At 40.2% G+C, this 21,890-nt stretch overlaps 2 protein-coding genes across 8 annotated transcripts in view; one reads left to right on the forward strand and one right to left on the reverse strand.

Annotated features, from left to right (window-relative positions):
* The window catches only part of LOC110529474 (filamin-A-interacting protein 1), a 33,224-nt gene extending 32,114 nt beyond the window's left edge, over window positions 1–1,110 (reverse strand). For both annotated transcript variants that reach the window (XM_021611655.3, XM_090242655.1), the window contains exon 1: window positions 308–1,110. The gene's annotated coding sequence lies outside the window, so the exon portion shown is untranslated. The remainder of the gene's footprint in view (window positions 1–307) is intronic.
* Window positions 1,111–11,922: 10,812 nt separating this feature from the next.
* Window positions 11,923–21,890, forward strand: part of LOC110529475 (sentrin-specific protease 6) — a 35,732-nt gene continuing 25,764 nt past the window's right edge. The window contains exons 1-6 of one of the 6 annotated variants that reach the window (XM_090242668.1): window positions 12,012–12,438; window positions 17,154–17,347; window positions 18,388–18,481; window positions 18,673–18,733; window positions 19,251–19,360; window positions 19,499–19,654. In XM_090242668.1, the coding sequence (XP_090098794.1) occupies window positions 18,689–18,733; window positions 19,251–19,360; window positions 19,499–19,654 (311 nt within the window). In that variant the 5' untranslated portion in view covers window positions 12,012–12,438; window positions 17,154–17,347; window positions 18,388–18,481; window positions 18,673–18,688. Of the gene's footprint in view, window positions 12,439–17,153; window positions 17,348–18,387; window positions 18,482–18,669; window positions 18,734–19,250; window positions 19,361–19,498; window positions 19,655–21,890 lie in introns of those variants that run through there. The other 5 variants (XM_021611658.3, XR_016497613.1, XM_021611657.3 and 2 more) reach the window with 5 other exon arrangements.

Raw genomic sequence — 21,890 nt, forward strand, 5'->3', positions numbered from 1 at the left:
GTCAGAGAGAGTGGCAACAAAACTAATGTTCTTTACCAACTCACTGATTCACAATGTGTTCCACTCTGACCCATTCATGACTGGGTCAACCTCTACACACATGGGTTAATGAATGTTATCAAGAATGTATCAATACTGAACCATGGACTGAAACAGAAACGGCATGTATGTTTAATTCTAAGTAACATCTTATTCATTATAGAGAACTACTGTCTATAAAGTCATTCCCAGTAGACACAAGTCTTTCACGAAGTACAGCAGTGAATGTAGCAATTCATTCCACTTTATGAATGGAATTTTTCCTTACCTGTTCTCAATGGTTCCAAATGACAGGTGACGACAGGTTAAAAGGTGAATATCTGAGTTACTGAGAATCAAGTCCCACAGTAAAAACAGTGTCTCCTCAATGTCTCAATGCACTTCAGTTACCTTGACTGTGTGTGTCAAAAAGAGACAGCATGATAAAGGTAGATTTGTCAAAAGATATCCATCCTCTCTCCTGTTACTCTTCTCTTCTACCTTGCTTCTCCTCTTCTCTCCTGTCAAAGTTACAGAGGCAATGAAAAGCCGTCTGAAGATAAACCCCAAGCTTTGTCCTAACCCAGGGGTTTGGGTCAGCAGAGTCACAGTGAGGCGATGAGTGAGTGAGTGAGTGAGTGAGTGAGTGAGTGAGTGAGTGAGTGAGTGAGTGAGTGAGTGAATGAGAGAGAGAGACCAGCAGACAAGAGGAGGTGGTCAGAGTTGCTTCAACTGTCACTTTTTGCCACAGTTTCCCCTTCAAATAGAGATATCCAGAGATAGATGGAGAGGAGGGTAGATACTGTAAGTGCATACAGCCTTTGTCAGAAGCCAAGACCCTGTCTTTTCCCCTGTTGTTCCTGGGCAGGAGAGTGTAGAACTCTTGAGTGTAGTGGAGAACTATATTTAACAAGTGTTCTCAGTCACTCATGGCTGTTAGCAGCTGAGCAGATTGAAGGAGGCTTTTCCAAGCCTCTCAGACAGCTGAACTATCCCACTCTGAAGCAGGCAGGGGAAGTCCGGCTCAACCACTCCCACCAGAGCAGAGGCAGAGCTCAATCTCTGCCTGGTTAGTCAATGCAGTCATCTTTTCTAAGAAGCAAATGAGAAAATTGCAGATAAATAATATGAGATCACCATTTTGCCTTCAACCATTTAAGCAGGGTTGGGGAGTTACTGATTACATGTAGTCAGTTATATGTCATCTGATTACAAACAAAGTATTGCCCTGTAATCAGTTACATTACCAGCAAAAATATTGCAATCAGATTAAGAATACTTTTGAAAAACTAGATGATTACTTTTGGATTACTTGTAAATTCAGGAAGTATGTTTGCATAAAAATGTATTATGACACCTTCCTGCTTTCAAAGAGACCACTATGATGACACACCAAATGCATTTGATTTAATCTTCATCTAATGCCTCTTAAGGGGAAAGTAATCCAAAAGTAAACTGATTACATTACTGAGTTTGGGTATTCCAAAAGTTATGCTACTGATTACAATTTTGGACAGGTAGTTAGTAACTAACGGATTAGATTTAGAAGGTAACCTACACAACCCTTCAGAAGTTATTTTATTATTTTGTGTAAAAGGTAGTCCAACATTATGCATCCATTGGTTTGCTCAACAATTTTTCAAAAGAAGGATTAGACTACTGATACTGCACAGGGGCCAAGTTAGCCTTTTCAAACCAAAATTATTTATCGAGAGCCATAAATATGAGAACATTTGTTCCCAATAAAAACAAGTCAAAACATGGCAATATAAATGAAGAGCAGTTATCCATCCTGTGAGATTTCTGCTGCCTTAACAAGCACAGGCTCTGTTGACACCAAAGGGTCATCGGCTTTATTGGGCAGGGGTGTATGACCTTAGTCACGTTGTAATTTACAATGGCTTTCGCACCGAGCCACTTGAACAACACGTCTTTGTTTCAATTATGGTATTAATGTACCGTAAACCTTCACTGTGAGAGAAACTCCAGCTGCACCACCACTCACCATTATATAGAAAATAATAAACTCAACTTGTCGACTCTTTCCAATAAAACTAACTTAAAGCTCAATTAATCAAGTAGTTTCTATAATGACACATGAAAGCTGGAACTTCAGACAGTTGGTAGGTCTCCTTGTTGAAACATGGCATCTGAGTTGCGTCCCAAATGGCAACCTATTCCCTATGTAGTGCACTACTTTTGACCAGAGCCCTATGGACCCAGGTCAAAGGTAGAGCACTACATTGGGAATAGGGTGCTAAATGGGACACAACCCTTTACTTACTGTAATGCTATTCAGTACTTCAGAAACAGATGTATATGTTCACATGGAGGTCCTGCTAATGCACAACTTATTCTACTTGAATGTTAACATCTACACGCCCCAATGAAATCATAAAGCTGGTGCGAGAGCCGATGTTGTTGTTTGAAAAGGATCATTCTATATTTTTAGCCCAGAGCTGATGGTGATCCTTACATTGAGATTGAGGTTAACATGAGTCACTTGAGAGACATGGCTGTTAAAGTGACCAAACTGTTTCAAAGTCCAAGTATTTTATTAATCTAGTGGTTGGTGAGAATGTTTATGTGTAGATGACATACTGCTGTTTCCCTACAATTCTATCCTGATTCTATCCATCCTTTTTCATTATTATGTCCACCTTCAATCTTCATTCTGACATGTAGCCTAACAACAGTAACATGACAACTGGAAGTTTATTGTTCATTTATTTTTAGTCTTTCCGGAATATGAAGGGCGAAGGTGCAATCTGCTCATAACCGTGGCTATGGTTACAGTCTTCCTTGCCCTGCTAATGCACAGGGAGCGGAAACCAAACCACTGTTCATTACTAACAATTGAGTCAGGGCCTCTCCTCTCTGCTTCCTAATGCTCCAAGATGGTTATCATGGTCAGGACCTCTCTGTTGGGCAATTCATCTGGGGTTAATCTACAGGATACTCATCCAGTCAGTATCTTCTAAAGTTATTTTTACCAGCTGAATAAAACTGCAGGGTGCATTGAATCAAGCTCGGTCATTCCATCTAGCTAACAGCGACATTGGTGTGTTCCATTGGGAGACATGCTACATATAGAATTTGATACGGCCCTCAATAGACCAATCCACGGCTCAGTGAGATAAATAGGTAAATGAGGCAGCGAGGCAGCTCTCTGTCACATAGCAACCAGACCTATTTTGGGGAAGTGTTTAAATGTGCTTGTAAAATCAAGGTCCATGTAATGTTTTATGGGCAAGGAAAACAAAAACAATATTGGATACATTGTTCTGAATCCTACCTATTTGGATGAGGTTCAACACTTGTTTTAGATATTAAAACAACTGTTAAACCTCACCCCCCCCCCCCCACCATGGGGATCCAGAGGTTCACAAATGACATGTTGCCCTATGTAGATTACATATATCTATCTTCACAAGAGATTGTTTCAGCGTCTGTAGCATGTCACATTTGGCGAAGGAAAATGTATCAATTTAAGTACACATTTACGCAGTTTGTGTCTGGAAACAGGGGTTTTGTGACTTTCATTAAGTTGGATTCACTGTCCTCTTTAATGCAAAATATAAATCTGGCAACATCTGTTTTGCTGTTTTTTTAGGTGAGTGATGCCATGCAAGTCAGTGTAACTAGTGCACCATTATGTGCCAAACAAAATAGTTTCCTATTAAGCTGCAACATAATGTAACATCATCTTTCCTATATGTGTAACGTCTAACTGGTGGGGAGATGGATAGAGTAGTGGAGTTAGATGAGTTTGAGGAAATCACTCACCAGTCAGTAGTAAGTGAGATTCAGTTATAACACTGAGAGACATTAAACAAGGCGAATGTCTGGACGGCACACGTGAGACCTTACATAATATGTAATTCAGTCCCTGGATAAAATTGACCAAGGTTAGGTTGGTTAGGGTTAGGAATGTCCCAAGGATCCCGGATAACATTAAGCATTATTGCGTGATGCCATCGCGTCAGCATGGGCCAACATCCCTGTGGAATGTTTCTGACACCTTGTTGAATGCCCCGAATAATTCAGGCTGTTCTGGAGGCAAAGGGGCTCCAACCCGATACTAGATGTGTACCTAATATGCCATGGCAGTCTCAGTCACCAGATCTCAACCCATTTGAATACTTAAGGGGGGTTCTGGAGCGGTGCTTGAGACAGCACTTTCGCCCACCATCAACAAAACACCAAATTATGGAATTTCTCATGGAAGCAGGGGTGAAAGTAAGCCGGAGCGGTTCAGTCCTCTGGGAAAATAAATAGTGGGGGTATGCCGTACCGTTTCAACATGAGCCTATAACACAATAATTAAAGCAAAGATGTCAAGAAAACTGTAGGCTATTATATTATTTATCATTACTGCATTTCTTGAAAAATTAGTGAATCGTCTTCAGAAAAAAAATTTTTTTGCGAAGGCATAAATGAGTGACCGAGACCGAGACGCGGAAGGACAGCAGCGGACACATCAATTCAGGTTAAAAGTGTAGCCCTATTTGACAATAACCAAATTTCATTCATTAAACTTTTTGGTGTTTTGTAACATATGCATCTTTCCATTCATCAAATGGCATGTGCTGTGTATGGATGCGGGAATTATTTTACAGTGAATGTGCGCAGGTAACTAGGATTACAGAAGCCTTTAGAAGTGATTGTTATTGTAATTTAAATATACCAATGTGTTTTCATTTAATTTAATTCCCTTAATCTATTTCATGAGAATTTGCAAGATTCTTGTTTGCATAAAATAGACCGAGACCAGTCTTATCAATAATAAGTAACAGAATCTATTCTCGGAGAGCGCTGCCACATTACCACGAGCAACAGTTTATATACAATAACATGACGTCATTTCATTGCTCCTAAAATGAATCTCCTCCTCTCGACCGGGTCAAAGGGAACTTTAAAAGTTCATTCTGAGTTCATTCTGACCCACTAGCACATACACAGGACACACAACACAGCTGAATTAACTTTTGACTCCTCACCATTATCGATCACCACTTAGCTGACAGTTCTAATTAACAGAAAACCTAGGAATGCACTCACAGCCTTATCTAAAACACCCCAGAGCTCAGTTTCGTCAGTTCAACCATAGGTTAACTACCTTATCTGTTTACTTAATCCACAAACCATTCCTTTCTTCGTAGTTGGAATGGTGTTCATTAACTTTAATTACTCCTTGTCCGTGTCACACAATCCCTTCTTATGAACTCATATTGTTAGTCACATATAATAAAACTGAGTATAAGTTTACTTAGTTACAGTTCTATTTAAAATTAGAATATTCTTTATTCATTTATTCATAATATTTCTAACGAATACACAGAAGTATATATTTTTAAACGTGCATATTTAGCTAAAACAAATCCAGGTTAGCAGGCAATATTAACCAGGTGAAATTGTGTCACTTCTCTTGCGTTCATTGCACGCAGAGTCAGGGTATATGCAACAGTTTGGGCCGCCTGGCTCGTTGCAAACTAATTTGCCAGAATTTTACGTAATTGTGACTTAACATTGAAGGTTGTGGAATGTAACAGGAATATTTAGACTTATGGATGCCACCCGTTAGATAAAAAAAATGGAACGGTTCCGTATTTCACTGAAATAATAAATGTTTTGTTTTCAAGATGATAGTTTCCGGATTTGACCATATTAATGACCTAAGGTTCGTATTTCTGTGTGTTATTATGTTATAATTAAGTATATGATTTGATAGAGCAGTCTGACTGAGCGATGGTGGGCACCAGCAGGCTCATAAGCATTCATTCAAACAGCACTTTTGTGCGTTTTGTCAGCAGCTCTGCTGTTTATGAATTCAAGCCTATCAACTCCCGAGATTAGGCTGGTATAACCGATGTGATGTGAAATGGCTAGCTACTTAGCAGGGTGCACGCTAATAGCGTTTCAAACATCACTCGCTCTGAGACTTGGAGTAGTTGTTCCCCTTGCTCTGCATGTGTAACGCTGCTTTGAGGGTGGCTGTTGTCGATGTGTTCCTGGTTCGAGCCCAGGTAGGAGCTAGGAGAGGGACGGAAGCTATACTGTTACACTGGCAATACTAAAGTGCCTATAAGAACATCCAATAGTCAAAGGTTAATGAACTACAAATGGTATAGATTGAAATAGTCCTATAATTCCTATAATAACTACAACCTAAAACTTCTTACCTGGGAATATTGAAGACTCATGTTAAAAGGAACCACCAGCTTTCATATGTTCTCATGTTCTGAGCAAGGAACTTAAATTGTTAGTTTTCTTACATGGCACATATTGCACTTTTACTTTCTTCTCCAACACTTTGTTTTTGCATTATTTAAACCAAATTGAACATGTTTCATTATTTATTTATGATAAATTTGTCACGCCCTGACCTTAGTTATCTTTGTTTTCTTTATTATTTAGGTTAGGTCAGGGTGTGACAAGGGTGGTTGGTTTAGTTTTTGTACTGTCTAGGTGTTTTCCTGTCTAGGATTTTTGTATATCTATAGGGATTTAGTATGTCTAGGTATATGTAGGTCTATGGTGGCCTGAATTGGTTCTCAATCAGAGGCATCTGTTTATCGTTGTCTCTGATTGGGGATCCTATTTAGGTTGCCATTTTCCATTTTGGTTTTGTGGGTTATTGTCTATGGTTAGTTGCATGTCAGCACTATATATATATATATATATATATATATATATATATATATATATAGATATATATCTATATCTATCTATCTATCTATCTATCTATCTATTGAGCGTCACGGTTGTTTTGTATCATGCTGCGCCTTGGTCTCCTCATTATGACGAACGTGACTAAATAGATTTTATTGATGTATTATATTAAGTTAAAATAAGTGTTCATTCAGTCTTGTTGTAATTGTCATTATTACAAATGAATTATAATAATCGTCCGATTAATCGGTATCGTTTTTTTTTTGGTCCTCCAATAATCGGGATCGGCGTTGAAAAATCATAATCGGTCGACCTCTAATCTATATACAGTATCTGTCACGTCTGCTCCCAGAGCGCCAGGCGGCCCAGCATTACTCACTCATGCCACCATCATTATGGACACCTGCCTTCCCGTCACACGCTTCAGCAATTATTGGACTCACCTGGACTCAATCACCTCTGTCATTACCTCTGTCATTACCTCTCCTATATTTGTCAGTTCCCTGGCTCTGTTCCCCGCTGCTGCATTGTTTGTTGTCTGTCCTTATACTAACCGGTGCTGATGCTGTTGCTTGTTTGTTCCATGTTTGTTCAAATTAAATGTTAACTCCCCGTACTTCGCTTAACATCTCCAGCATCGGTTCTTACAGTACCAGTCAAAAGTTTGGGCACACCTACTCATTTAAGGGTTTTTCTAATTTTTACTATTTTCTACATTGTAGAATAATAATGAAGACATCAAAACTATGAAATAACACATATGGAATCATGTAGTAACCAAAAAAGTTTTAAACAAATCAAAACATATTTTAGATTCTTCAAAGTAGACACCCTTTGCCTTGATGACAGCTCAAGGTCATTGGCCACAGATGAAATTACATCAAATCACGGTATATCTACCGTAGCTTTGATTGGAATGATCATGTCAACATGGTACTTTCAAAATATTAGCTATCAAGCTAGACAAGCAGTCATCAACGTGAATCAAGTCGACAATCTACTGGCAAATCCTTTTCAATCATTTTCATATGAAGAGAAATTCTAGATAAAACATATTGGTGCTCATCGGCTATTGGACATAAATATTACACAAGTTGGAAATCGTAAACTCTACAATGAGTGGTTTGGAAGGAATCAGTGGCTTACTGCAAGCTTGGCAAAGCAATCACTAGCCTGCTATTCAGTGGAGAGGGTGTGTGGTCCAAGTCTGGGTTGAAGGGTCTCTTTTCCAAGCTTAAAAGGACAAACATTCACTCGCAACACACCATGGACCAGAAAAGGTTGAATAAATTGGCCATGCTGTCAATTCAGCATTACTGCTGCCGTGTTCAAGACAACTGGGAACTCCAAAAACAACGAGCTCCAACTGGGAAAATAAGTTTTGAATGGACCTCCAACTTGGAATTCCAAGTCTGGAACTCTGGCTTCTTTGTAGAGCGCCAACCTGAAGATCCCTGATATCATGATTTGACCTTGTTTTTTTTCTTGAGTTCCCAGTAGTTTTGAAAGCACCATAAATCCATAGAATGCCAGACTTTGATAACAAAGTTTGATGACAAAATTTGCCCACAAGAAAGACCGCCATGCCACCTTCCTGTTCAAGTGAGCACAGCAAAACAAGGTGAGTCCGAAAATGTAGTGTATGCTGCTGCATAAATGATGTAATATACCAGGGAAATATGTGCATGTATACTGTAGCTAAGAAAGTAATACTAAGTTTATGTTCTGTAGTACGTTGTTAGTAGCCCATTTGTCTCACCCTAATAATTTGGTCCCTTTCCCCCTCATAACATACTGTTCTGACTTGGTGCTGCAAATGTAGCCTATAGCCTGTTTTAGAGAAATGTAATCATCGAATATTGTAAGAGCTTTCATTTTCTGCTTATATGCCCCCTTTATTTATCTTACGGTTTTGACTTGGTGTACAGGGAGAATACTGTAAGAACGGCCCATGTTCTGAATTCTGTCGCTGTATATTTTAAAAGTGCTGAACAAATAGTTATATTGACAACCTCAGTCCTATGTTTTATTAAAAGGCAGTAAATGAGGCTGAATGAATTTGCCAGACGATGCTCCGCTGATAGCCAGGTGTAGCGGTGGTAAGGATTCTGCTGTTGGGACAGCTTTATAATTCTCTTCTCTGTATATATCAATGATGTCGCTCTTGCTGCTGGTGATTCTCTGATCCACCTCTACGCAGACGACACCATTCTGTAAACTTCTGGCCCTTCTTTGGACACTGTGTTAACAACCCTCCAGACGAGCTTCAATGCCATTACAACTCTCCTTCCGTGGCCTCCAACTGCTCTTAAATACAAGTAAAACTAAATGCATGCTCTTCAACCGATCGCTGCCTGCACCTGCCCGCACGGTTCTGACTTAGAATATGTGGACAACTACAAATACCTAGGTGTCTGGTTAGACTGTAAACTCTCCTTCCAGACTCACATAAAACATCTCCAATCCAAAGTTAAATCTAGAATTGGCTTCCTATTTCGCAACAAAGCACCCTTCACTCATGCTGCCAAACATACCCTCGTAAAACTGACCATCTTACCGATCCTTGACTTCGGCGATGTCATTTACAAAATAGCCTCCAACACCCTACTCAACAAATTGGATGCAGTCTATCACAGTGCCATCCGTTTTGTCACCAAAGCCCCATATACTACCCACCACTGCAACCTGTACGCTCTCGTTGGCTGGCCCTCGCTTCATACTCATCGCCAAACCCACTGGCTCCAGGTTATCTACAAGACCCTGCTAGGTAAAGTCCAGCCTTATCTCGGCTCGCTGGTCACCATAGCTGCACCCACCCGTAGCACACATTCCAGCAGGTATATCTCACTTGTCACCCCCAAAGCCAATTCCTCCTTTGGCCGCCTATCCTGCCAGTTTTCTCCTGCTAATGACAGTAATGAACTACAAAAATCTCTGAAACTGGAAACACTTATCTCCCTCACTAGCTTTAAGTACCATCTGTCAGAGCAGCTCACAGATCACTGCACCTGTACATAGCCCATCTATAAATAGCCCAAACAACTACATCTTCCCCTACTGTATTTATTTATTTTTCTCCTTTGCACCCCATTATTTCTACTTTGCACATTCATCTACTGTCAAATCTTCCATTCCAGTGTTTTAATTGCTATATTGTATTTACTTTGCCACCATGGCCTATTTATTGCCTTTACCTCCTCTCATTTGCTCACATTGTATATAGACTTATTTTTCTACTGTATTATTGACTGTATGTTTGTTTTACTCCATGTGTAACTCTGTGTTGTTGTGGATAAATAAAGGTGAAATAAAAAAAATAAAAACAATATTAAAATATATTATTAAATATTAAAATATATTCATATTTCATTTATGAACATAATACATATCAATTCCTAACCTTTTCTGGCCATAGTGAATTCATATTCCCGAAGTAGCCATACAACAAATTACCATGCAAATCTCTCATTTAATTGGGCCTATTAGATAGGCTATTATAACAGGCAGTTAACCCACTGTTCCTAGGCCATCATTGAAAATAAGAATATGTTCTTAACTGACTTGTCTAGTTAAATAAAGGTAAAATAAAAAAAATATAATGACAGTTTTTGCTCTATGCATCCCAAAGGGAGTGCGGTTTATAACATACAGTAGAATTGAACAGGTGAACAGACAGTTGATCTTTTGCATTTAAGTATGTAGGCTACCACTGTAAGTAGGCCCGCTGTAGTTTCTTTTTTTTTTTATTAGACAATGTTCCTGCAGGAATTGCATCATATTTAGGTTAGGGAAGAAGTAAATGCAAAACATTGAATTCAAAGGAGCTGTTTACAGGTCCACAACAATGTGCAATTGTTTTTGTCTTCCAGACACTTGTTCAGATAGTTTACAGCAAATGTCACCACAAAAGAAAACATTCTGCCAACACCTCCAAAGACATTTAATCAAGTTCGCCATTGCTATTTCATTTACAAGCATTTTGCTACACCCACAATAACATCTGTTAAATATGTGTATGTGACCAATACAATTTTATTTAATTTGGGATACTGTCTTGGCCTAATTCCAATACTTCCAAAGAATACATGCACCTTTTATTGTCACTATAAAAGGTGAATGTTGGGTGTTTTTCAGGCGGTGTTATAATGCTTGTTTATTCCTGCACTGTTTAAAGACAGGTCTGATTTATAACCGGAAATGCTTATGTATGGCGCGCACCAAGTTTCTAAATCTCAACATTTTTGTGCATGAGCACACAGATATTTTGTATAAAATTTACACAACGGCTATAAATGATTAAAAAATTACATTTATTTTGTTAATTTACATTTTTGTTAAATTATACTTTCAGGAAAATGGATGGCAGGTTAGCGCGTTGGGCCAGTAACTGAAAGGCCGTTGGTTCCAATCCCCGAGCCGACAAGGCTCTGTCGATGTGCCCTTGAGCAAGGCACTTAACTCTATTTTCTCCTGTAAGTCGCTCTGGATAAGAGCTTCTACAAAAATGTAAAAATGAACATGTTTTTATAGGCCCATATTTTGTAATGTTTTATTTGTATGTTTAATTCACATAATATAATTTAAAAGTATGCATTAAGGTGTTTGTAATATAATAAATGTGGCAAAAACACGTTTGAATTAATAAATGCATTTCTACAGCTTCCAAAATATTTTTACGACGTGGGGGAGTGCCAAGATGGAGGCGTGGGGCTTCAAAACAGCATCCTTTGAAGTCATCTAGTGTATATATCAACTACTGAGATGGTTGTAAACGCTGCTACTGGAGAGTTGACTCCACCTATCAGTTGTCTGTGGTTTGGGAAAGTGAATTGAGGGATGTGGTATTTCAGAGATCAGTGTTGCTGTGAACACTGCTGAACAGTAGGGATGGGACGATTTTCTTGTTCGTCTAGAAAATTGACTTTGCTATCATCAGTAGGCTTCATCCATGGCCGCAGGAATATGTTTTGGGTTGGGGATGCTGTTAGATTGAGGGTGCTGGTATTTTTCTCCATTCACACAGGAGTAATACATGCCTAGTTCACAAATTGTGTGTGTGTGTGTGTGTGGGGGGGGGGGGTGTATATATATATATATATATATATATATATTTTTTTTTAAAGCACCCCTGTGGGGTATATAAAAAAAATAAGCACCCTACTGCACGTGGATATGGCTACACCAAATATTTTGTCACTTCGTTGTACACAAGCCCAATGATTTCCATGCAATAATTTGTCAGGGAGTTTATCATGGCAGATGACTGTAACCATGGGTGCATTTAGAGCCTACTTACAGTAGCTTTGCAAGCCCTTACCTTCACAGACAAAATAGGCTACGTGGAGGCAGCAGCAGCAGATGATGTGCCCAAGTCGACGCACGTATTATTTTGATTTAAAAAAAATCTAGCACCTGAATGAGTAATAATAACAATAATTGGCAAATCAATAGGGGCATTTCCAGTCAATTATTATAGCTACCAAATAATGTTGGCCATGCAGTTTATAGCTAGCTAGCTACTTTGTAACAATCGAATGAACACAATGTGTGTTGCGCTAACAAAATAATTCTGAGACCAGTACGGTACATTTGGCAATTTGTTTTTTGGCTACAAAAAAGTAATCGACACATTGTTCAAAGAAACACAAAGAGCCTAATCGCGAGCCCGGGTCGCTGATGAGAAGCAAACACCATCTGACAGAGAGAACATGGAATAAACCATGGCCCACAATATAAGATTTTTTGAAGGTAAGGTGTTACTATATTCACCTAATAGCGAAGACAAGGCAATGTCGGTTAGCAATAGCATTCCTAGGTGAATGAGACGCCATCAGATACATTGCACGCGTGTAAATGTGAGTTCAATCATGTTCAGGGCGAGCTAGCTAGTTAACTAAAGTTCGTTATGCCTTGCAGACCTAACTACATGTATTCGCATAACTTACAGCTGCTGTGACAGTGCATGGACAAAATGACTTAACTAATATGCACGATTTAAAATTGAATCATTATTAGTAAATCTACTAAACTAGCTAGTAGCTATTGTTGATGATAGCTAACTTGCCTGAGTAACGTTGGCTATGTCTGGCTATCAGACTAGCTGGTACTAGCTTGTTAGCTGGCCACATCGTAGGACATTGGACACTAATTGACTGATACGTTTACGCAGTATTTTACAGGATTAACGTTAGTTAAATAAATATCGATAGCTTGCTGTGGCATGGGGTAAAGTTGTAGCGTTACTGTACTTGCGAACGGTCAGACAGCAAGGCCTAGCTAGCTAACGTTAGTTACCTAATTGTTGACAGGCCTTCCTGTCAACTAGTATATACTTTTACAAGTCATTTTTTATTTCATATATAGCGACATAGTTTCAACAGTGTACCAACGTATCGTTATTTGTTGGTTAGCTAGCTACCTATAAACAATGTATTCTTTCGGCTTTTTAAGGTAAAGCACAGCCAGGGCTCTTCATTTCAAACAGCACATAACAAAGTTAGTAGCTAACTAGTCTTGTGGTGTTTATGTAAATAGCCAGCAACCCAGGAATGACAAAGCATATGCTTTATCTATATAACATGCATGTTTTTGCATTGTACATATGCACACGTAACAGTAATGCAATGTCAAATAAGCTAGTTAATTCACAAAAATAAGAAAGGGACTACTTCTGTAGCTAAGCACCATGCCAGTGTGGAATGTGGTGTCTCAGATTCAGTGTGTCCCACAGGGGTGGGGGAGTTGAGGCCTATTGCTCCATAGAACACAACTTCAAACAAAACAAACACATTTTAATATATGTTTTTGTATTAAAGGTGCTGCACAGTCATCCAATTTCCCAAGTAAAAATATCCTGTGAATGACCAAAACATCACCCATATTATTTGTATGCTATTAAAATTAACATAATTGAAAAAATCAAACATGTTCTCTCATCAGAACGTCTGAAAAAACAGCCTGGGTGGGGAGCTTATAATTCTGAGCTCACCTTGACTGACAGCTCTTTGAAACACCATTGTGGTCGTTGCCAGGTAACAAGGTAAACAATGGACCACATGTCATTGATGATCAGGTAAACAATGGGCCACATGTTATTCTGAGCCTACATAGTATGCATCAACCCATTTTCTCTGTAAAATGCTCTCATGGTCAACAGAGCTGATCATGGACTGTTGGATATCAGACAACAGCAGCAAAACACAATTGCTTTGCTATTGTTTTGTAGCTAATTACGGAATACAGTTCACTGATACTTCTTTAGAATAATTAGTAAAGCCTGAGTCACCTTGGAAACTTAGACATTAGAAAATGTACATGAAAACAGCTTACAATAAGTGTACTGGACAATTTATTTGTGCCTCTGCATTATAAGTGACAATATGTTCAGAATTGTACACATGACCAAAAGTATGTGGACACCTGCTCGTTGAACATCTCATTCCAATATCATGGGCATTAATATTGAGTTAGTCCCCCTTTGCTATAACAGCTTCCACTCTTCTGGGAATGCTTTCTACTTGATGTCGCAACATTGCTGTGGGAACTTGCTTCCATTCAGCCACGAGCATTAGTGAGGTCGGGCACTGATGTTGGGCGATTAGGCTTGGCTCGCAGTTGGTGTTTCAATTCATCCCAAAGGTATTCGATGGGGTTGAGGTCAGGGCTCTGTCCACGGCAGTCAAGTTCTTCCACCCCGATCTCGACAAAACATTTCTGTATGGACCTTGCTTTGTGCACGGGGCATTGTCATGCTGAAACAGAAAAGGGTCTTCCCCAAACTCTTGCCACAAAGTTGGAAGCACAGAATTGTCTAGAATGTCATTGTATGCTGTAGCGTTAAGTTTTCCCTTCACTGGGGCTGAGGGGCCTAACCTGAACCATGGAAAAACAGCCCCAGACCATTATTCATCCTCCACCAAACTTTACATTTGGCACTATGCATTGGGGCAAGTAGCGTTCTTCTGGCATCCGCCAAACATAGATTTGTCCATCAGACTGCCAGATGGTGACGCGTGATTCATCACTCCAGAGAACACATTTCCACTGCTCCAGTCTAATGCCGGCGAGCTTTACACCTCTCCAGTCGACACTTGGCATTGCGCGTGGTGATCTTAGACTTGTGTTCGGCCATGGAAACCCGTTTCTTGAAGCTCCCGACGAACAGTTCTTGGGCTGACTTTGCCTTCAGAGGCAGTTTGGAACTCAGTAGTGAGGGTTGCAACCGAGGATAGACAATTTTTACTCACTTCAGCACTCGGTGGCCCCGTTCTGTGGCCTACCACTCAGCTGTTGTTGCTCCTAGACATTTCCACTTCACAATAACAGCACTTATAGTTGTTCTGGACAGCATTAGCAGGTCAGAAATTTTACGAACTGACTTGTTGGAAAGGTGGCATCCTATGATGGTGCCCCTTTGAATCACAGCTCTTCAGTAAGGCCATTCTACTGCCAATGTTTGTCAATAAATCAAATCAAATTTTATTTGTCACATACACATGGTTAGCAGATGTTAATGCGAGTGTAGCGAAATTATTGTGCTTCTAGTTCCGACAATGCAGTAATAACCAACGAGTAATCTAGCTAACAATTCCAAAACTACTACCTTATACACACAAGCAGGCAGGTGTTTTTTGGAAAAAGTCGCTAATGCGTCTTTAAGTCACTATCCTGGCCCGTCTCTGTCAATTTCTCTTGAAACAAGATACCGGGTACCGGGTAGCAATAGTGATTGCATGGCTGTGTGCTCGATTTTATACACCTGTCAGGGTGTGGCAGAAATAGCCGAATCCACTCATTTGAAGGGGTTTCCACGTACCTTTGTAAATGTAGTGTATGTAATGATCAGACATATATTTGATAATTTACAGCAGGCCAGCATAGCCAAAATATTGATCAACATGAACTGAGAAATAATGGTGAGACATTTAACACCCCAAACATTTGAGCCAGAAGCCTAATACCCAACCGCAGGACCCCATTGCTTCATACAATTTGTACCAACTGCAGTCATTTTTCATACTTGGGTCAAACTACTATGAACTGGTTTCATCCAAATATCATCCAGTTTGATGAAAAACCTGAACCTTTTAATTGTAGACATGACCAATTAGGCTAAGTAATAGGCCTAAGTTATTCACTGCCTGTGCAATGTGCAGCAAGTAAGTAGTTGATATGGAGACCGTTTATGCAACCCAAAGGCATGTTGATCAATGAAATTTACTGGATTAGCTTGGTTTATTTTTTTTTCTTGCTATACTACGTTGCTAGCTTTATAGACCACATCCTGTGAGAGGGGTCAGCAGGGCTCTAAAGTGTGACTAAATATTTTATTTCGGGACCACTGTGTGACTAGGAAAAAAATCTCCCAGATAATAATTGTTGTAATGATAAGGCTTCGCTGTTCCTCTGTTTCCGAGTCCCTAGAGAAAAAAGAGTGCAGATTCGATACAGCAAAATATCTGTCTGACCCATATTAATGGTGCAACATTTTTCTTACTATGGAGTGGATTGCCCAGACCTTATTTTGCATTCATAAACCGTTTGTGTGTTGTTTACACTTTGTTCAGTCATGGCTAGCTAGCTAACAACCTGGTAACTACCAGCATATCCAAACACTTGGGGTGACAGAAAGGAAAAGGGACAGCTTCTTCAGGAGATCAATGAATGAATTACATATCTCTTGCATGTTATCATTCGTATCAACATTTGAGCTTTTCTAATAAACTCTTTACAGTGTTATTAGTTCCTAGCAGGGGTTGGAACCAAAATTATACTGTTTTTGACTGTGAAATATAGGTCCTCTGGGAAATTGCCACGTCCCCAGCTTCACTACTTAGCCTGCTGCTGTGCCAGATAGTGCTGATTTTAAATATTGGACATATATTTTACTGCAGGGAGAATTATCAATTTAATAATAGCTCAGCTATGGAAAACATTTTAAGTGCCTTAATGGTTTCATACAGGGTAAATCCATATGAATTCAATATCTTTTTGACAACACCCCTTTTGATTTAAACACAACTTTCCATACATGTTTGCACATGGAAGAAGTGGTCAGAAACATTCAGGAAATAGAGGTGCTCAAAGTTGACCCATTTTGCATTTCAGACTGACTTCCATGTCTTCATCACTGGAAAAGATAAACGGTTGATTTTGATCATTCAGAAACTCAGATTTTTTTTTGTAGCTTAGACCCTAGAAAGCTTAGAGGTTTTTGTGTTGTGCCCACCATGGGTTGAGACACAACATGCTATTGAATACAGGGTCGGTGTCAATTCAATCATAGAAATATAATTCATAGAATGGACCCATCTCTTCAGACCACTGTAATGTAGCTGGTACACCACTGAAATTGAATTGAAATTGTAACTAATAATTACTACCACAAAGATAGCCGCCGGTCTACCCACCGTCGAATGTCAATTTAAATGTTCATGTATATTCCAATATCTATATTTCTATAGGTTTCCAATGGAGGATTGACAGTATAATTTAAAACAACAGATATTCCCATTCAAGTCAACATTCCCTGATGTGTGGAACTCCAACCATCTTCGCCGGACCATTTGAAAGTCTTACATTCAAATTGTGTTCCCATTTTAGTACATTTATCAGCCAAAACAACATGACATCCACCCTGTAAGAGTCTCAACCAATGGTGGGTACAACACAAAAACCTCAAACGCTTATAAAATAGGGTCTAAGCTACAACATATGCGAATGTGAATTTATTTTTTATTTTTATTTAATTGACATTTAAGGTGAACATAAAAAATTTAAAAAAAGAAGGTATTTAACCCCCCAAGAAATGATAAAACAGATTGACAAACCTGTTTGTAAGCTTTTTAAATGATATCATTCTCGACTGTCTTTCTTTTCCAGTGATGAAGACATAGATGTGGGGTATGCAAAATAGGTCAACTTTGAGCAACTTTAGCTCGTGAATGTTTTAGCATTAAGGTCCAAAAGGTAACTTATTGGGAAAATGTGTATGGAAGGTTTTGTTCAAATCAAAAGGGGTGGTATTGAAATGGATTTACCCTACAGAGGTAAAATGTCTTTCCTTATCCTCAGACATTGATACGGGGAGGCCTACAATTACGTGATTGCAAGAATGACAGGGTGACCACACCGAAAATAAAACACAACTTCTCAAAGCATCATTCATATTGCTTTTCATGAAAATTTTAAAAAAAAAGTGTTTTTATCCAAACTAGCTATTGTGATTCTCGTGAGATATTACAACTCCACCATGTCTCATTTTCGAGCAGCATATTGCTAAGCCTCTAAGGCTGTTGCAAATGTTTGAGAGTCACCAGGAAATGAGTATTGTGGGTCAGAGAGAGGGGGAGTAGCTCCTTGGTACCACCTGCTCTGTTCTCAGCTGCCAATGTGTCTCCTCTGCATACAGTTTTTTTGCAGGCATGAGTTGAGTTTTAGTCATCAAAGAACATAGCAGGGATAGTCAGTGTTGACAACTTCACTTTAGACTGAGGCTTAACATCTGATTTATCTAATTAGATTTTAAGATCACACTTGAATCAGGTTGCTCTTTGATGATTTTAATTATACATATGGTGCTAATACAAGCAATGTTGAAATTATTAGTGAACTCCTGGAAGTACACATGACCATTTCAACTGATGCCTTCATTTGGCCTCGAATAACTGATGTGAGTTGTGGTTTATTATATTCAAGCTCTGGATAGATCACAGACCAGGCGAGATGGCGGGTACAAGCAGAACTGGAGCTTTTCTCTTTCTGAAGGCAGTGAAGAGCAGAGGAGACACGAGTAAGCACTTCTCTCCCAGACCACATTTCAGCACTCAGCATCGCTGCACTGCATCAATTTGACCCCACTGTATCCACCAGACCAAGATAGACCCCAAGTCTCTCTCTCTTCTGTGAATTACTATTCCCATTTGAGAGCCTGCCTGCCTGTCAGCTCAATACACTGACACTTTCTTCTTTTCTCCTAAGCAGCACATCGGTGGTGACCATGGAGATGGACAGACAGCAGCACTCCTCCCCAGAGGGACAGAAGGTACTGTAGGCTAACTCCTCATCTAGCCCCCCTCCACACAACTCACATTTAGGTCATTGTTATTCTGCCCATCTTGCTCTCCTCTCACTATCTCTTTGCCAAAGTGTGTCTGCCAAAATGTGTCTGGCTATGCCATCCAGAGGACTCTGTATTTTTACCAACAAAATTGGTCTGTTTTATGCTGCTGCTGGTGGAAAGTTCATGTTGTGACATTTGATGCTTACAGCACTCGGTTATTATACACAGAACATTTAATCTGATGAACTTTATTGTGAATGTGATCTTACTTTAGGCTATTATAACAATCTTCAAAACATGTTTCTCTTGAACAGTGAACAAGGACATCAGATCAGTGCTGTTATTGTCATACTCTACAGGGGTGTATCCGTTTTTCATGCAGCATCACTGACATACAGAATTATCTATGTACTGTGCAGAAATGCCCTGCAACCTGCCATCAGATCCTGTGTTAATTACCTTCTCTGTTCTCTACTCTCAATCTCTCTCCCCACACCAGTCCCCCGCTCTTAGGCATTTCTCTTCTGCGGATCCCCTAAAAACATATGAAAACAGGCCAAATACAAATAATCACATAGGGGCTCTAAACAAACCAGGAAGTGACAAGAGGTATGACATATCCCTGTTGCAAGTATCTCTTCAGTTCAAGTTGGAATGTTTTGCTGACAACTGCAAATATCATAATGAACCATTACAATCTGTGTATAGCAAAAACCTAATGTCGTTCCTCTGCTTCCTCTACTACAGTGACCTCCCAAACATGGTAGCAACGACGTCACCGATGCCTAACAGAACTGACTATTTAATAGTCAGCCCAACACCATCTCAAGGAGTTGTTCTACAGGGGAGACCCTTTCAACACACCCACAATGTTCCTGCTGCAATGAGGAAACCTGTCCAAAGGTATGAGTCCTCACTGAAGTCACACTATGGTCGTACTGCATAACATAGCATTTAGAGCTACCGAAGGGTTTCATTTGACAAAATGCTTTTTTTCTCAAAGTAGTCGTAAGGGCTGGATCTCTAATCAGTCGAAGAGACATGTTACTCACTTTATTTAGGCGATCTGATCAATTCATTTTGGCCATTTGAAAACAGGTTTTTAGAAAAACGGATACCTTATTTACATAAGTATTCAGACCCTTTGCTATGAGACTTGAAATTGAGCTCCGGTGCATCCTGTTTCCATTGATCATTCTTGAGATGTTTCTAAAACTTGATTGAAGTCCACCTGTGGTAAATTCAATTGATTGGACATTATTTTGTAAAGGTATACACCTGTATATATAAGGTCCCACAGTTGTCAGTGCATGTCAGAGCAACAACCAAGCCATGAGGTTTAATTAATTGTCCGCAGAGCTCCAAGACAGGATTGTGTTGAGGCACAGATCTGGGGAAGGGTACAAAAACATTTCTGCAGCATTGAAGGTCCCCAAGAACACAGTGGCCTCCATCATTCTTAAATGGAAGAAGTTTGGAACCACCAAGACTCTTCCTAGAGCTGGCCGCCCGGCCTAACTGAGCAGTCAGGGGAGAAGGGCCTTGGTCAGGGAGGTGACCAAGTCCCTGATGGTGCTCTGTCAGAATGACAGTTCCTCTGTGGAGATGGGAGACCAGTGGCTTCCAGGACAACATCTCTGCAGCACTCCACCAATTTTTATTTTTTATTTGACCTTTATTTAACTAGGCAAGTCAGTTAAGAACAAATTTTTATTTTCAATGACGGCTTTTGTACCTTGTCAGCTCGGGGATTTGAACTTGCAACCTTCCAGTTACTAGCTCTAACCACCTGGCTACCCTTCCGCCCACCAATCAGGCCTTTATGGTAGAGTGGCCAGATGGAAGCCATTCCTCAGGAGCCACTCGGACCATGAGAAACAAGATTCTCTGGTCTGATGAAACCAAGATTGAACTCTTTGGCCTGAATGCCAAGTGTCACATCTGGAAGAAACCTGGCACCATCCATAAGTTGAAGCATGGTGGTGGTAGCATCATGCTGTGGGTATGTTTGTCAGCGGCAGGGATAGAAAGACTAGTCAGGATCGAGGGGATGAAAACCTTCTCCAGAGCGCTCAGGACCTCCGACCGGGGCGACGGTTCACCTTCCAACAGGACATCGACCATAAGCACACAGCCAGGAGAACACAGGAGTGGCTTCTGGACAAGTCTCTGAATGTCTAGGAGTGGCCGCCCAGACTTGAACTTGATCGAACATCTCTGGAGATACCTTTTAAATAACTGTGCAGCGACACTCCCCATCCAACCTGACAGCTTGAGAGGATCTGCAGAGAAGAATGGGAGAAACTCTCCAAATACAGGTGTGCCAAGCACACCTAGTAGAATCATACCCAAGAAGACCCGAGGCTGTAGTCGCTGACAAAGGTGCTTCAACAAAGTGCTGAGTAAAGGGTGTGAATATTTATGGAAATGTTATATTTCAACTCAAATTTCAAATCAAATGTATTTATAAAGCCCTTCTTACATCAGCTGATATCTCAAAGTGCTGTACAGAAACCCAGCCTAAAACCCCAAACAACAAGCTATGCAGGTGTAGAAGCACGGTGGCTAGTAAAAACTCCCTAGAAAGGCCAGAACCTAGGAAGAAACCTAGAGAGGAACCAGGCTATGAGGGGTGTCCAGTCCTCTTCTGGTTGTGCCGGGTGGAGATTTATAACAGAACATGGCCAAGACGTTCAAATGTTCGTAGATGACCAGCAGGGTCAAATAATAATATTCACAGTGGTTGTCGAGGGTGCAACAGGTCAGCACCTCAGGAGTAAATGTCAGTTGGCTTTTCATAGCTGATCATTCAGAGTATCTTTACCGCTCCTGCTGTCTCTAGAGAGTTGAAAACAGCAGGTCTGGGACAGGTAGCACGTCCGGTGAACAGGTCAGGGTTCATAGCCGCAGGCAAAACAGTTGAAACTGGAGCAGCAGCACGGCCAGGTGGACTGGGGACAGCCACGAGTCATCAGGCCAGGTAGTCCTGAGGCATGGTCCTAGGCCTCAGGTCCTCAGAGAGAGAAAGAAAGCGAGAATTAGAGAGAGCATACTTACATTCACGCAGGACACCGGATAAGACAGGAGAAATACTCCAGATATAACAGACTGAACCTAGCCCCCCGACACAAAATACTTC

Source organism: Oncorhynchus mykiss, chromosome 8 (assembly GCF_057628025.1).
Source record: "Oncorhynchus mykiss isolate SJ-2025 chromosome 8, ASM5762802v1, whole genome shotgun sequence".
NCBI lineage: Eukaryota > Metazoa > Chordata > Actinopteri > Salmoniformes > Salmonidae > Oncorhynchus > Oncorhynchus mykiss.